Here is a 16,913-nt window from a genome sequence, read left to right as displayed (position 1 = left end):
TTATTAAATTTATTGCTAATGCAATTATATGGCACATTGACCTCTGAGGAACTCTAGATGGCACTCATCATCAAAAAGGTTGCCTACCCCTGGAGTCCTGGAGTAGACAATCAATCTGAAGAATGACATAATGGATGCAAAGTGAACTAAGATATACAAAGTAAAATAATTTTAATTATTTTATATGATGACCACTATGATATGAGCCATAGCCTCTTATGGGACTTCTGAATCAAGCTCAATCAAGTTGTTTTTTGTTTAATTTTTGTTTTCCTTTAAATAAAAGTTTCTCATAGCCAAATGTCTGTCTTTATGACTAAGAGTTAGTTTATAGCCTACTGATACAAAATGCAAGTAGCTGATCTTCCCAGAATAATAGCTATTGTTAGCTCTGTAAATCTCAGTAAGGCAGGAAGTAAAAGTGTGTAGGAATGGAGACACTAAATTTTGGTAACGTGTGTTTTTTTGTGAACTGCATATTTTCAAGGTACACTTCCTTATAAATGATTTTTTAATTTGCCTTGGTGACCACTTTAATTTGACTCACCATGAGCCCTACAAAGCATGCCTCTAATCATCCTGGGACAGAAGCATTAATAGGCCAAGGAGAAATGATGCAGCCCTCCTGAAGGGAAACCACTGCAACACTGATGTAAATTTTGTGTTGTACTTCTACATATACTTCAGAGTTTATTTCTTTTATTTTGGGGGCTTATTATTGACTGGAACAATGTGTCAAGTATCAGAAAGATGCAATCTAAGATGCTGGCAGGAGGTAACAATGCAAAACTCTGCTTTTCATGACCAGTGTCTTTGTGACGCTTTGTGACAATTTCAACAAACCAGTTGTCTACATGGAACCTTTTAATTTGAACATTTCAGTTAACAACAAAAAAAAGACCTGCATTGTTTAATACATCTGAAAAGGAAGGGGGGGGGGGGGGGAAGGAAAAAAGAAATAATACAAAACTAGCCACCTCTTTGTTGAGTTCATCTTGTGCAAAGTTGTTTGAACTTTTGACCGTTCCAATAAACCAGGGGTGGGCAACTCCAGGCCTCGGGGGCCGGTGTCCCTGCAGGTTTTAGATGTGTCCTTGAAACAACACAGCTGATTTAAATGGCTAAATTAGCTCCTCAACATGTCCTGAAGTTCTCCAGAGGTCTGGTAACGAACTAATCATGTGATTCAGGTGTGTTGACCCAAGGTGAGATCTAAAACCTGCAGCACACGGGCCCACGAGGCCTGGAATTGCCCACCCCTGCAATAAACATAACAAAAAAAGCAGACAAAAACACAGGTCATATTGTACATTCCCCATTAGTGTGTGTGTGTGTGTGTGTGTGTGTGTGTGTGTGTGTGTGTGTGTGTGTGTGTGTGTGTGTGTGTGTGTGTGTGCGCGCGCGCACGCACGCATGTGGAACCAAATGGAACCAAATATTCACTAGCAATGGGTATTGTATATCCATGCAGCCACTGACCAATAGGAAACCTGTCTTAATTGAGGGGCCTAACAGAGTGTCAGCCTAAAAGCTGTTACACTGCTCACCCACTTGCTCTGTTGCATAGTCTATAAAATACCGACAGTTGCAAGTGCTACCCCTCAACCTCCTTGTAGATACACCTAGGGTTTAAGTTTGAAAATCCTAGGTGACCTTTTTCTCAAAATATCGTGTTTACAAGATTTTCAGAAAACTTGGCCTCTAACTTTGATGTTGACCTTGACATCACTGATATTCAAGTCAATGATTTTTGCTATATTCACCTATGGTATGAATGTGAAAATCCTATGTTGGCTCGTTCCTGAGTTATTGTGTTCACAAACTTAAGTGTATGAGGTGCCGTAAGGGACATTATCATGGAGATAAGTATGTATATAACAGTGAGGTTGTTGTTTTTAAAAAAAAAAAAAAAAAATTCCACTCATGCAACACAAAAGGATTGATATTCTAAGTAGCCAGTAATCAACATAACACACAAACACTGTGCAGGGAAGAGTGGATGTATTGCATGCATACAGACTACCAAAGCACCACAACCCCCCTCTTGCCCCTGCCTGTCTTTTAATTCTGGCTGTATTGTCTCTGTCTTGTTCTGTGTAAAAGGCACTCTATTTCTCAGGCACTGTTGGTGCTCTCTGTAATTTTTCAGTCTGTTTGACAACAAATGGGTTACACCCTCATCTGATGTAGCTCTCTAATGTACCCTTCAGCTCTTCTTTCTTTTTCCCTGTCATTTCCACATCCCTCTAGTCCACTCATTTGCTATCTCTTGGTTTTGAAACACTTTTATTCATGCCCAAAATAGCTTCTTCAGTTGAAGTTGATGGTATTGTTTGTGTGTAAAAATAATTTATTTTTTAAAAACCTAATTCAACTGTGCTAATGCATGGTATTGCACACATGACAGGGAGCAGTTTTGTACTTTTGCATTATATAATTGGATGAAAGTTATGTACATACATAGCCAGTTTTTCCTTTTCTTTATTTTTGTCCCAACTAAGTCCTTATTCAGTCTGTTTATCAGTTCAAATAATTACTTTTGTCTTCCTTCTGCTTCTCTTTCTCCTCCATGCCCTGCCTACTCACTCCCACTCTGCCTGTGGTCAGCTAATTCGAAACAAACATACTTTCCTGACTATTCATACTTACAGCCAGTTTAAAGTCACCAACTAGCAAAACACCTTTAGATTGTGACAGTTAGGCAGACTATGCAGGCACAGGGTGAACATACAAACTCCATACTTGCAGGCAATTGAAACCCAAAGCATTCTTGCTTTGATGCAACATTACTAACCATTGTTTTACAGTGTCACCCTGCAGTTCTACTTTCCATATCAATGAGTTCATGAGGGTCCACTTGAGTTTGACTGATGTAAATGTCATCACCATAAGGCTAACACGAAGCTTCATGTGACTCTTTGTGCTCCTGCCATTTTTTTAATGACCATGCTGACTATGCATGCCTACGACAGACTACAAATATACTTAAAAAAAGTTTTATAACAATGACAATGTGTGCAATGAGTATACTTTTGCTCTTAAAAAGGTTATAGTGATAATGGTGCCCTTTACTTAATAACATTTCAAAGTGTTCCTAAAATCCTGCCATACACTATTCTTTAACAGCATTAACTCCACTCACATAGTTTGCAACAACATGCAATGTGTGCTTTTACTCTATTATTTTTGCTTGGTCTTGAATTTTGGACCCACTTATCTGACATAGGAGCAGGACTAGGCTTGGCTATATTTGACTACAAATGATGCTTGTCTTTTTTTCTTTATACTTTTGAACCTCACCTTAACCTTCCTCTCTTGTTCTCTCCATCCCCTGATGGTAAATGGCAGTGAATGAGAAGATGGTTCAGAAAGGATCAGTATCATCTTATCCTTTCTGTTTCTTCCCACTCCTTTTCATGTTACCTTTTCTCACCTCTTTTTCTAATCTCCCACATTCACCAGACCGTGTAATTCCTTCAAAATGATGAGCGAGCAAGACCAGATACACTATATTGAAAGGATTTGTCAACTGGCGAATGGTACAGTGAAGCAGATGAAATTGTAGTGCGTCTCACTATGGAGCCAAAAAAAAAAGCTGCTGCCTCAAAATGTGACAGAAACATAGTTTTGCTTTAACAAACCTATGCACACAGAGGTTCATACATAGACTATACCCAAATCCATGTACTCATGAATTATAAGAAGCATGCACATATCAAATACTTACACACATACTGTGATATGGCAAACTCTGTCAAAAAAGGCAAACTAAGTATAGAATTATGTCTTTTAAATAGTTTTTTTTTAAAACTTAAAGTTAAAGAAGAATGAGGGATTCCTTGCAAATATTTTCTTCCTGTGGGTTTGAGTTTTTTAAAGTACTTTTTTTGTCAGTGTTTTTCTTATGTGTTTGACTTTGACCAACTCCTTTTTTCATCTTTATTGGCTGATGACATTTCCATATTTCCAGCTGATTTTTACATGTTTGGTTGATGGTTTTTGGCAGCTGTTGTCATCCCTGCTAACCTTCGATGTTTTATTGAAGCACTGCTTTCACTTTTATTGGCTATCTGCAAATAGTTGACTTTTGGCTTGCAGAGGGCATCATTGTTAGGTTAGAGTTAGTCAGTCTGTTGTGTCTTTACACGTTCTGAGTGAATATGAAGTATTTTGAACTCTGTCTGGCAACATAGTGTCATAAGTTGACACTTTGGGATTAATAAAGTATTTCTGATTCCGATTCAGCCTTAATATTTGTTTAGACCAGTAGACACTAAGCATCGTATACGTCTCTGCACTCAACTGTTTACGCACCCTGACACTAAGCTAAAGTGAGTGAAAGCCTTGTTTTCAGCAGAAAAATCCAATTAAGGCATACATCCCATTTTAAACACATATCGTGGAAGTGAGACACTTATATGAGGTGCCTTAAGGGACATTATTACTGAAACGCTCTCACACACACTACTGAAATTTTATCTCTCAAACACACTACTGAAATGCACTCACACACTCCACTGAAACCAAGGCATTTCAGCTGAACAGGAAGTTGTTTCCTGACAAGGAAACTGATGGAAAAAGTGGTACATTTCAAACCACTACAAGCAACCTGCTAGTACAGCCGTCCCCACCCTTTTTTTGCGCCACGGACCATTTATGGCCAACAATATTTTCACGGACCGGCCTTTAAGGTATCGCGGATAAATACAATAAAATAAAATGTGTACCGGTACCCAAAAAAAAGAACATTTAATCATAACACATGGGAAAAGACCCAGGGAAACAGAGTTAACAATATAAAAGATATAAAAATAACGGTTAAAAAAAAAGCGATAAACACCCTAAATTTCAAACCCAAGCCTCAACTCTTGCGGCCCGGTACCAAACGACTCACAGAGCGGTACTGGTCCAGGGCCCGGGGGTTGGGGACCGCTGTGCTAGTAGCCTAAGTGAAGCAGCCGCATTACTTAACAATATATTAGCTTCCTTGAACGTGAAACGCGGAATTCGGAAGGATGTCCTATTTCCCCTAAGCTTTTTATATTGGCACCTCAACTGTTGCCAATATACAAAAACTCAACACTATGAAAAAAGAATTCTAACAACATACAAGGAGTATCAATTTTTAATGAAAACTTCAAAAGAAGTCAATTCGCAGATGATACATCTATTTTTTTGAAAGATAAATCAGTGGTAGAGAAAACTCAATTTTCTCTAAAGCTTCTGGTTTATCTCTTAATACGAAAAAATGTGAACTACTCCCGATTCATACAAGCTCTGACTCCTCAATAGCTTCGGTTAGAGTTGAATCTAAAGTTAAATATTTAGGGCTGATAATATCTAAAAACCTAATTAGAAGAGATTGTAATATTTCTAACTGTATCATGGAGATGAAGACATCACTTAGCCACTGGTTAAATAGAGACCTCACTATTTTTGGCAGAAACATCGTATCTAAAGCTGAAGGCATCTCCAAATTGATTTATCCTTGTCACGCTCTATATATCTCCTCTAAAAACATTAATAAGGCTAACACAGTTATTTTCCAATTTTTGTGGAGGAATAAAACCTATTACATTGAAAGATCTCAGCTTGTTAAGGAATACAATAAAGGTGGCATCAAAGCTCCAGAATTTGAATCTATGGTTGGCACCCTTAGAATTAAATGGTTAAACTCTTGTCTGTCACAGAGTAACTCTATGTGTTTCCACATCCCACAACCGTTGTTTAATAAAATAGGAGGATTAGACTTTATTTTAAAATGTGATTTTGAGGTAAATAAAAACCCGATCAAGATATCGAACTTTCCCAAACAGACTTTGCAATGATATTGCATGAGTAAAACAATATTTACCCACAACTTCTCTCCTCATAATTCAACCTTATGGAATAATAGGGTAATAAAACTTAATCGAAAATCAATTTTCAAGAGCGACTGGTTTAACAAGAAGATTATATTCATAACAGATTTGTTGCATGAGAACGGTGTCTTTCTAAATTACACAGACTTTTCAGAAAAATATTGTCTAAACTGTTCTCAAAGGGAATATACAGTGGGGCAAAAAAGTATTTAGTCAGCCACCGATTGTGCAAGTTCCCCCACTTAAGATGATGACAGAGGTCAGTAATTTGCACCAGAGGTACACTTCAACTGTGAGAGACAGAATGTGAAAAAAAAATCCATGAATTCACATGGTAGGATTTGTAAAGAATTTATTCGTAAATCAGGGTGGAAAATAAGTATTTAGTCAATAACAAAAATACAACTCAATACTTTGTAACATAACCTTTGTTGGCAATAACAGAGGTCAAACGTTTACTATAGGTCTTTACCAGGTTTGCACACACAGTAGCTGGTATTTTGGCCCATTCCTCCATGCAGATCTTCTCAAGAGCAGTGATGTTTTGGGGCTGTCGCCGAGCAACACGGACTTTCAACTCCCGCCACAGATTTTCTATGGGGTTGAGGTCTGGAGACTGGCTAGGCCACTCCAGGACTTTCAAATGCTTCTTACGGAGCCACTCCTTTGTTGCCCGGGTGGTGTGTTTTGGATCATTGTCATGTTGGAAGACCCAGCCTCGTTTCATCTTCAAAGTTCTCACTGATGGAAGGAGGTTTTGGCTCAAAATCTCACGATACTTGGCCCCATTCATTCTGTCCTTAACACGGATCAGTCGTCCTGTCCCCTTGGCAGAAAAACAGCCCCATAGCATGATGTTTCCACCCCCATGCTTCACAGTAGGTATGGTGTTCTTGGGATGCAACTCAGTATTCTTCTTCCTCCAAACACGACGAGTTGAGTTTATACCAAAAAGTTCTACTTTGGTTTCATCTGACCACATGACATTCTCCCAATCCTCTGCTGTATCATCCATGTGCTCTCTGGCAAACTTCAGACGGGCCTGGACATGCACTGGCTTCAGCAGCGGAACACGTCTGGCACTGCGGGATTTGATTCCCTGCCGTTGTAGTGTGTTACTGATGGTGACCTTTGTTACTTTGGTCCCAGCTCTCTGCAGGTCATTCACCAGGTCCCCACGTGTGGTTCTGGGATCTTTGCTCACCGTTCTCATGATCATTTTGACCCCACGGGATGAGATCTTACGTGGAGCCCCAGATCGAGGGAGATTATCAGTGGTCTTGTATGTCTTCCATTTTCTGATGATTGCTCCCACAGTTGATTTTTTCACACCAAGCTGCTTGCCTATTGTAGATTCACTCTTCCCAGTCTGGTGCAGGTCTACAATTCTTTTCCTGGTGTCCTTCGAAAGCTCTTTGGTCTTGGCCATGGCGGAGTTTGGAGTCTGACTGGTTGAGGCTGTGGACAGGTGTCTTTTATACAGATGATGAGGTCAAACAGGTGCCATTCATACAGGTAACGAGTGGGGGACAGAAAAGCTTCTTACAGAAGACGTTACAGGTCTGTGAGAGCCAGGGATTTTCCTTGTTTGAGGTGACCAAATACTTATTTTCCACCCTGATTTACGAATAAATTCTTTACAAATCCTGCCATGTGAATTCATGGATTTTTTTTTCACATTCTGTCTCTAACAGTTGAAGTGTACCTCTGGTGCAAATTACTGACCTCTGTCATCATTTTAAGTGGGGGAACTTGCACAATCGGTGGCTGACTAAATACTTTTTTGCCCCACTGTAACTAATTTTGTAAACTGATCCCACTGCCTCTGCTTCATTTGATTAAAAACTTTATGGATATACAATAACTTGTCATCAGTGCTTCCTAATTTATTGCTAAGACAATGTCAGCTGTTTGAAAAAAAATGCAATAATAAATGTATTAGTAGTTTCTTCAAATACAAAATATTTCATAGCTATGACTGAATGGTTACATGGCATGGTTCTAATTTAGTTATTTCCAAGGTTATTATTGTTAACGAAAACTAACGAAATAAGAAGTGAAAAAACATTTTCGTTAACGGAAATAAAAATAAAAACAAAAACAAAAAAAGGAAAACTAACTAAAACTGGAATGAGTGTTCACAAAACTAACTAAAATCAACTGAATTTATAGCAAAAATGTGTTTAGTTTTCATTGATGTGTGTGTGTCATACAATAGTCAAGGGTGAAAATGAAGTTTAGTTTCCAGATTTTTTTATGCCAGCAGGTGGCAAGTACGTTAGTCGAGTCGTCTGTGTTGCTGCTCCATCCACGCGCAGAATCATGTCAGGAAAAGTCGGAAGAAAGCGCCAGAGTCCAATTTGGGATTACTTTGAATATGACTGTGTTTTGGATAAAGCAAGTGTCTTGTAGTGGAAACAGACAAATTATGAGGGACATTTCTAAAGGGAAAAAATCTTAAAGTGCACTTGCTCACACAAGAAGGCTAACCTAGCTTACCTTAAGAAGGTAAGGGAGCACACTCAACCCTCATCCCCAGAAAACAGAAGCTACCCCCAGGCAAGGCAGCGTGATGCATCCCGAGACAACAGGACGGGGATATCTACACAACTGTGTGAGTCAATTACCTTCAAAAAGTTTATCAATTAACTTGAACCAAAATTACGAACACCCGGTGCTGCAAGAGTTAATAGTCTCATTGGGGCCAAGATATACATTTTATAGTTGCCTGGTATCAATGGTTGTTCATCTGCCTTTATTTATTTATTTAAAGAACCCATAGGTGGGAATGTGAGTTGTCTGTCTCTGCATGTTAGCCCTGCGACAGACAGGCGACCTGTCCAGGGTGCAGTATGGTAGCTGTGATAGCAACATACCCAAGGATAAGCAGAAGAGAATGACTGATATGATGAAACTGGGATTTTGTTACACTTAATTATTGCAAACACAACTAAAACTATAACTGAAACTAATCAAAACTAAACTGAAACTAAGGATTTTCAAAAAAATAAAAACTAATCTAAACTAGCAAACAATTGGTAAAAACTAATTAAAACTGATATAAAATTGAAAATCTGAAGTCAAAACTAAATAAAAATAAAAACTAATGAAAATTGCAAAAATATTAAAACCCTGGTTATTTCAGATACACTCGATAAAGCAAACTCGAAATGTATGAAATGGCCTATTCTACCTAAAGTTAAAGAAACACACTTTAAAGTCATAAACAAAATTAATCCTGTGGCAGAATTTCTAAAAAAGAGATTTGGCTTTGAGGTGGATCAATGTTCTTTTTGCACTGATGAAAATGAAACCCTAGAACATCTTTTTTTTCTGCCCTATCACACAATGCTTTTGGTGTGACTTAAAAAATAGGATTTCCCTAAAAATTAATGATGTGCCACTATTTGAATTACATCATATAATTTTTTTATATGGATCATCTAGCATTGGGTGTCTTAACATCATACTTTTGAGTAAATATCATATCCATTGTGCTATATGGAGGAACACTAAGCCTTCTGTCCCTGGTTTTATTAATAATTTTAAGATATTTTCTTCTTCGCTAAAAAAGACAAAAAGCAAACATGCCAAAAAAATTAACCAGGATATTGCCTGTCTCCTGCTATTCTAAATTTTGACTTATGCTGAAGTTAATATATTGTTAAGTAATGCAGCTGCTTCACTTAGGCTACTAGCAGGTTGCTGAGTAGACATCTGTGTAGTGGTTTGTTTGAAATCTACCACTTTTTCCTTCAGTTTCCTTGTCAGGAAACAACTTCCTGTTCAACTGAAATGCCTTGGTTTTCAGTGGAGTGTGTGAGAGGGTTTCAGTGTGAGAGCGTTTCAGTAGTGTGTGTGAGAGATAAAATTTCAGTACTGTGTGTGAGAGCGTTTCAGTAATAATGTCCCTTACAGCACCTCATACACACACGCACTCGGCTTGCAGACACAAACATAATTTCTCAGATTCCTCCCTTTCTTCTATATGGCCATTTCACTTTCATTGTTCTGATTCTACTCTCCTCCAAGTCCATAGTTTTTTTTCCATTTTTCTTCCATATTTTTATTTTAATTTCACACTTCAGTGGAGAAACCTAAATGATGACCTGCAAAGCTATATCTGGAAATACTGTGTAAGTATTTGCACACATATTGATAATAAGTGGCAATTCTCTAAAACACAGCAACTATACGAAAGAAAGGATGGTTGAGTCAAATTCCTTGTTTATGTGCACAAACTTTGTCAAATATAGATTACTCTAATTCCGGTTGATAGCTGGGTTAAACAAAAAAACCTGAAAAGAAGACAACATGAAAGGAAGAAAGCGCAGAAAAATGGGGGCGATCGTGGCTTAAGAGTCGGCAGTTTGTCTTTAATCGAAAGGTTGCCGGTTCGAGCCCCGGCTCGCACAGTCTCTGTCTTTGTGTCCTTGGGCAAGACACTTCACCCGTTGCCTACTGGTGGTGGTCAGAGGGCCTGGTGGTGCCAGTGTCTGGCAGCCTCGCCTCTGTCAGTGCGCCCCAGCATGGCTGTGGCTACAATGTAGCTTGCCATCATCAGTGTGTGAATGTGTGTGTGAATGGGTGGATGACTGAACATGTAAAGTGCTTTGAGGTCCTTAGGGACTAGTAAAGCACTATACAAATACAGGCCATTTACCATTGAGAGAAAACAAGCAAGAAAGAATTAAAGAAAAAGTCTTTTGGCGAACACCTCTCTCTTTCTCACTCTGCTTGGCCCAAGATGACTCTGAGATGCCTCTAGGGTGATATTAACACAAAATGACTCTTCCCAGCTGTCCAGTAACATACGCGCACACATACACACACACACACACACACACACACACACACACACACACACACACACACACACACTGTCCCATGTCTGACCCGTTAGCAGGTGGTAATGGCAGAGTCTATTTTACTTGAGGCCAATAGCCTTACAGATGTTTTTATCACTGATCTAATATATTTTCACTTACAACCTGGTAAAAAAGATTAAACTTATACCTTAAAATACAGCTTTTAAGTTTGATTGATTGAAGGACAGAAGACAGTACAAAGCCAAATAGAAGCAAAACAACTAAAATTAAGCCATATATATACATTTATATGCACTGGCAGGGAAGAAAGAAATGTAACTCATACCACTTGTCCATTCTGTGGATTTTTGTGGGCATAAGGAGGACCTCTGATGTGATTCCACATCTGACCAGATGTCATTGCAAACACCACACACTAGAGAGAGATAAAATAACAGATGACAGAGTCAAGCATAGATAAGTAACTTTTCCATTACATAAAACATGACATCATATTTTTGTTAAAATGGGGAGAAAACTACACCTAATCTCATTTCACACAACGTCCCTGACATGTAAAAGTAGATAAATATGGAAAAACAAATATTTCACTCCAACCTAATGTTGGTGTATATGTATCATACCAGTGCCGCCATGGCCCATCCAGTCTTGTTGTATATGAATTCCAAGTTGTTCCTCCTCAAATACAGCAATCCTCCAACTAGAGATACTAAGAGGGCCAAAGCAATAGTCCCTGAATAATTAGGAGGACGGAAGACCCGAATCTGAAAAGCCAGAAAGAAAGTGAGATGAAAGTGAATAACATGGTAACATGTTTCAGTTGCTATATGACTTTAATTTTGTAGTAGTCTGTATGTAAAATTATATTCTATATCTGATGTAAAGCAAAAATTTCCTATGATTTCTTACACATTAAAGATATTAAAAACTCAGTGAGTGGATGAAAGTAACATTATGTATTCAGTGTTTTTTTATATTTAAAAAGTTTTGTGGGTTTTTTATTGAAGGAGAAGCAAATATTTGGTGATTTAAAATGTCAAATCATTTTCTAAACTAATGAGCAGAAACGGGTCCTTGAAACTGTCAAATAATTCCATAATTTCAAATAATTTCCTTCCAGTACTAAAATGTGAATTTTACATATAAATTAAAAACTCCTTGCAGTTAATTTCTGTGACAGAGACATAAAAAGAAATTTAAGAGAGCCACAGCAAGCACAATTACTCCATCTTGAACAAAGACCATGAATCTGTTTCTGACGGAATACTCTTCCTCCACATAATCACACACTACTTTGTGAATTAAAACTACATTATTAATTATATAAAATAATACCAATAATAATAATAACTTGTGACATTATACTGGGGTACATACTCGGTTCAATTAAACTCAGTAATATTTGAGGATGTGATCAACAGTGTCAAGGCCAATAAAATTAGTCTATGAAAATCTTTGCAATATGTTTTTTCCTTCTATTTTCAGTGTCTTTCTTCTTGAGGATATTTCAGTGCGACTATAATACCAAACATTGTTATTCCAACAGATCAAGATGTTCTAAAAGATAAATGTGTAACTGGCGACAATTTTATTAGAGGTGATTGTTGTTGTGATTTTGTGTTATATAAATACAATTGAACTGGCTTGAAATTATTATATTGCAAATGAGAATGTGTTGACACTCTACAGCTATTAAAAGTTTGCCCTACAAATTTGCCATGTACCAGGCTGCAAATGCTTGACTATGTATGTATAAAGAGGTAAAAACATTTTTTTCTGTTTATTTTAACATGGTTCTACTACACCCACACTAGAATCTTGATGAAAGGTTGAAGAAAAAGCCAGAATAACTTATTGTTGTATTCATTCAACTTTCATTTCCAGAATACAGTGCACACATGACACGAAATGTCAAAGTCAAAGGACACTGATGTATGAATTATTAAAGCAAAAAAAAATGTAGCTAGGTCAAGGGATGAACCAGTCTCGTGTTTACACATAAACAGCTTTGTTACTAGCAGTCGTCACAAAAATACATAATTTGTTTCTGTTTATTTAGTTGAATCTAAGAAAAATGTAAAAGATAAAGTATGGCAGGCATAAAAATTTTGCAACAACAAGGTGATTCCCAAAGCTATTAACTAAAAGCTTGGCATATCTGCCCTTATAAGAAGATGGAAAGCAAACAGCAAAGACACAGGACTTAAGAAATGCATCTGACCTTTGAAGTTTGCTAAACAGGAAATAACCTGAATCGAAAGGTGGCCAACAAGAAGCCTTTCTTAAGTAAGGAAGGGAAACAGGGAGAAAAGACTGAGGTATGTCAAATTACACAAGAAATAGATTGAAAAAAATGATTGACAATAGGCCTTATGAAGCGATGACTCCAAATATGAAAGTATTGGTTCATTCTCATCAACATGTGTAGAGGAGATCATCGGGCCAGAGGTACAACAGTGAGTGTCTACAGCCACTATAGATAAAACACTGTGGATAATCTGTCATGGTTTGCATGAATCTGAATTTCACTCAGTTGTGATGGTGACCTTGTCAAAATTGATTTAATTACAAACACTATAAAGAACCATTAGAGTTTGATCCACCATGTAGATGCATCTGGAAAAGTATCAACTATATTTTTGCTATGTTATAGCAACTGCCTTATTTTTCAGCATGACAATGAGCCAAACATACTGCCAACAAATTTTATTTTATTGGCAGTTAAAGAAAATCATCACCATGACGGAGAATGGAACAAAAAGAAGCCAACAACCAAAAAAGCGCCTTCGAATGTCCTTTAAGAAGTCTGGACGTATTTATAAAGTAGTATTTATAAATGGAGAAGGCAGGAAGTATTTATAAAGAGTCCTTAAAGAAATTACAAAGAAGCTTTCCTAATGACTTTCAAGCTCATTAGAATTGCATACTCAATTTTTGCCTTACATAGTTCACCTCTATCTATGTTTGCATATGTTACAATCAAACTCCTATTTCCCATTTTCTTAACAAAATATAAGGAAATGAAAGGAGATTCAAGACTTTTGCACTTTACTGTAGGCTTCTAGAATATGCATCTGCTAGTCAAGGAAACTGTCAAGGAAAAATTATAAGTAACTTGTGCAAGCAGGTTACAAGCATATTTTTTGCTGGAATTGAAAACTGAAGGTTGAATTGGAAACCAAAGAGAGAGCGAGAAAAAACAACCTGGGTCAAAAACACCTCAGCATTACACTGTAATGGCCAATTTGAAGGAAAGCGTTGTCGGGGATGCATCCACTGAAGACAAAACACTTAGTCACATAGAAAAGTGTTGTATGAATTTATGAGTGAATGAGACTTGTAGCAGAAAGTGTTTTGAGTATACACTCAAACCAGACTGATAAACCAGTCCATTTATCAAAAAGGTCAATAAACTGCAATACACGGGGTTTCAACAGTTCTAACCATATCTACAAAAAACTATTGCAGGTGTATCTACACAGGTTTCTTCATCATTTCTCACAAACACATGAATGTTTCTGCAACTGCACAAAACTGAACAAACGTTTTGATTATAAAGTACCTGAACATCTGTGCGGTCCGCAATCCACTTGGCAAGCTGTTCTGAGGCAAAGCCAATCCTTTGCAGATCAAATGTATCAGCCCTTTTTGGCTTTCCCTTTGCTGGGAAATGCATAAAGGTTGGGGCGCTGTTCATGTTCAACTAAGAGAAAGAGAACACACAATGAAGACGATATTAAGTTAATGAATCATTAAATACACAAGGGCAAAATATTATCCTAAAATCATAACATATTAGCAGACTGGTGGCATAGGCTTGAATGTGTTTTCATTGCTGGCATTTCCTCCACATACTTCTATTATGTGGGATGATGTAGCATTTTTCACTTCCTCAGCTTTAAATTTTGTTATGAAGTTCGGCAAATGAAATTCATATGTTGTCATTTCCAGCACAAACAGTTTCATGAATGAGTCATCACTAAGGTGACACAAACAACAAAATATTAGCCAAAACTTTCAGTGAAGATATCCTTACTGCCAGAGAGCATCAGGCAGCAAAGCTGCACTCACTCTGCTTTTGTATCAGTACCATTTCACAGGAGCCAAATTCTAAAGTGCTGCTGTCAGGTAAATACTGCATTTAAACTTCAACTTTTTGTTGAAGTTCCAAATCCTGTCTAGACTTTGCACCCAAGACATTTGTTGTTAAAATTTATGAGAACTGTCAAGGAAAAAGTGTTACCAGTTATGTTTTATTATGTGAAACCTTTCAACTGCCAAAATGATCAAACACATTTGACTATCTTTACAGTTATGCTATGTAACTTCAAGGACTTTAAGGAAAGCCCAAAAATCAGGTCAGGACCCTGCACCATGCTAAAACTCAATACTAAACAACAAAATACAAGACAGAGGACAAGAAGTAACCATCAAAACAATAAAAGAGAAAGAAAAATATACAGAAATAGTAAGCAGAAAAGTACAAAAACAAAAGTAAAAGCAAAAAAAATCTTAGCACTTAACATGGTTTTTGCTGGATTACTGTTAATCTAAATCATGATAAAAGAAAGAAAATAACTAAAAAAAAAAAAACAGGCTTTATATCAATATGCAATCAATATTGAAAGTTCTAAAAGTATTTTATAATAACAAAACAAAAAAAAAACCCAAAAACAAAAATGACAGCTATTTTTTTGATGCCTCTTTTCTGAGTTTTAAATATCTGGTAAAACAAAAACAAAGAAGGAACCAGTGGAGGAATAGCAAGTACTAACAAACAATCTAGTTCTATCCTCAATCCAACAGATGCATGAACATACATCAAATTATCATTATTTTTAGTGCAACTTTAGGTAGTGAGTATGACAATCTAAAGACTGCAGTGGGTTTAAGCGAACCAGTTGAAAATGGTTACCTGCTGGAAAACATCAGCTCCCTCATCATAGTCCACTACCGTGAAGAATAGCTTGTTGGAGAAAGCAGATGAGTACCGCCATGAGTTTGCCAGGACCTGGTACTCCTCATTTGCCTGCCTACAAAATAAACAGGACAGACAGAAGAGATATATATTAATTTACAATTGTAAAATGCAACAGTATTACATTCACAATAAACACAAGCATGTGCAAAAACATTTGCCATCAGTGCTATGCTCAAAAACAATCATTCTTTTGCGTACTTAAGTTCCAAAACTTAAAAAGCCTAGTTAAAATTAGTATGTAGTATGAAACTGGGACAGAGCTTAAGAGTGATGTGGGAGTGAGGACTCCAGTGATTAGCCATCGTTTTCACTGCCCGATAGTCCTCTTAAAGCAGACACTCAGGTCACCATCTAACATCCATCTTACACTCTCTCCTTGCTCTCTTTTTCTAATGATGTCACACTAATGTTAATAAGAGAATGCTTGGAGCAAGGAAAGACAGAAAGTGAAGGCAAAAGACAAAAGGAGTGACATTAATGTATACATCTGTTAATTATACAGTATACGTTTTATATAATAGTTTATATAGTTTTATATAGTAAGTATTATATAAGTTCGCTAGTTTGTTGTTAGATTAAAAACACATACAAACAAACATAATTTTTGGATTTAGAATTTATATATTTTGAATGAAAGGACTTTGTATTTGTGGTGTGTATTAAACTGTAAATTGCAGAATCTGGTTTGGCAACGATTTATTGAGTTACCTGCCTGCTGTGTGGTACTGACATGGCTGATGAATAACTTATCCAATCAAGTGACTGATGACGTAGAAGAGTGGCTGATTAAAGAAACCAGCCAGGTCAAGATAGAGAAGGTCAGTGATGATTTCATCAGCTGGCTGGATACCCCTTTGGACACAACCATATGGTCAGCTACCTGGTTTTTACTACATAGCAAAGAGGAGCTGGCTAGGTTTAGCATACAAAATGAAGCAGTTACAGACTAAATTCGTATGGAATTTTTACTACATTCTCAGATTAATCTTGTTATTTGTGTAAGCATTCACTATTTGAGTTCTCAAACTGGAAATTCCTAAAATTTGTAATAGCCACTGTTTTTAATATAAATTAGTATGACTGAAAAAACAAAAATACCATCAAAAACCATCATCACAACAAACCATCACACAAGCAAGAAATAATTAAGTAATATGCAGCAGACTGCAGTATCACACGTAACACTAAAACCACATTTTGGGTTCTCAGACAAGAAGCTTTCATAACCATGGACAGCTCTAG

At 37.1% G+C, this 16,913-nt stretch overlaps 1 protein-coding gene across 1 annotated transcript in view; it reads right to left on the bottom strand.

Annotated features, from left to right (window-relative positions):
• Window positions 1-16,913, bottom strand: part of LOC146516599 (dolichyl-diphosphooligosaccharide--protein glycosyltransferase subunit TUSC3) — a 103,346-nt gene that overhangs the window by 45,070 nt on the left and 41,363 nt on the right. The window contains exons 3-6 of the mRNA XM_085162458.1: window positions 15,606-15,723; window positions 14,253-14,393; window positions 11,314-11,454; window positions 11,016-11,105 (exon numbers count right to left, since the gene is read on the bottom strand). Coding sequence (XP_085018584.1) covers window positions 11,016-11,105; window positions 11,314-11,454; window positions 14,253-14,393; window positions 15,606-15,723 — 490 coding nt within the window. The remainder of the gene's footprint in view (window positions 1-11,015; window positions 11,106-11,313; window positions 11,455-14,252; window positions 14,394-15,605; window positions 15,724-16,913) is intronic.

Source organism: Neolamprologus multifasciatus, chromosome 6 (assembly GCF_963576455.1).
Source record: "Neolamprologus multifasciatus chromosome 6, fNeoMul1.2, whole genome shotgun sequence".
In the NCBI taxonomy this organism is placed as follows: domain Eukaryota; kingdom Metazoa; phylum Chordata; class Actinopteri; order Cichliformes; family Cichlidae; genus Neolamprologus; species Neolamprologus multifasciatus.
This window is presented reverse-complemented; position numbering and strand designations above follow the sequence as displayed.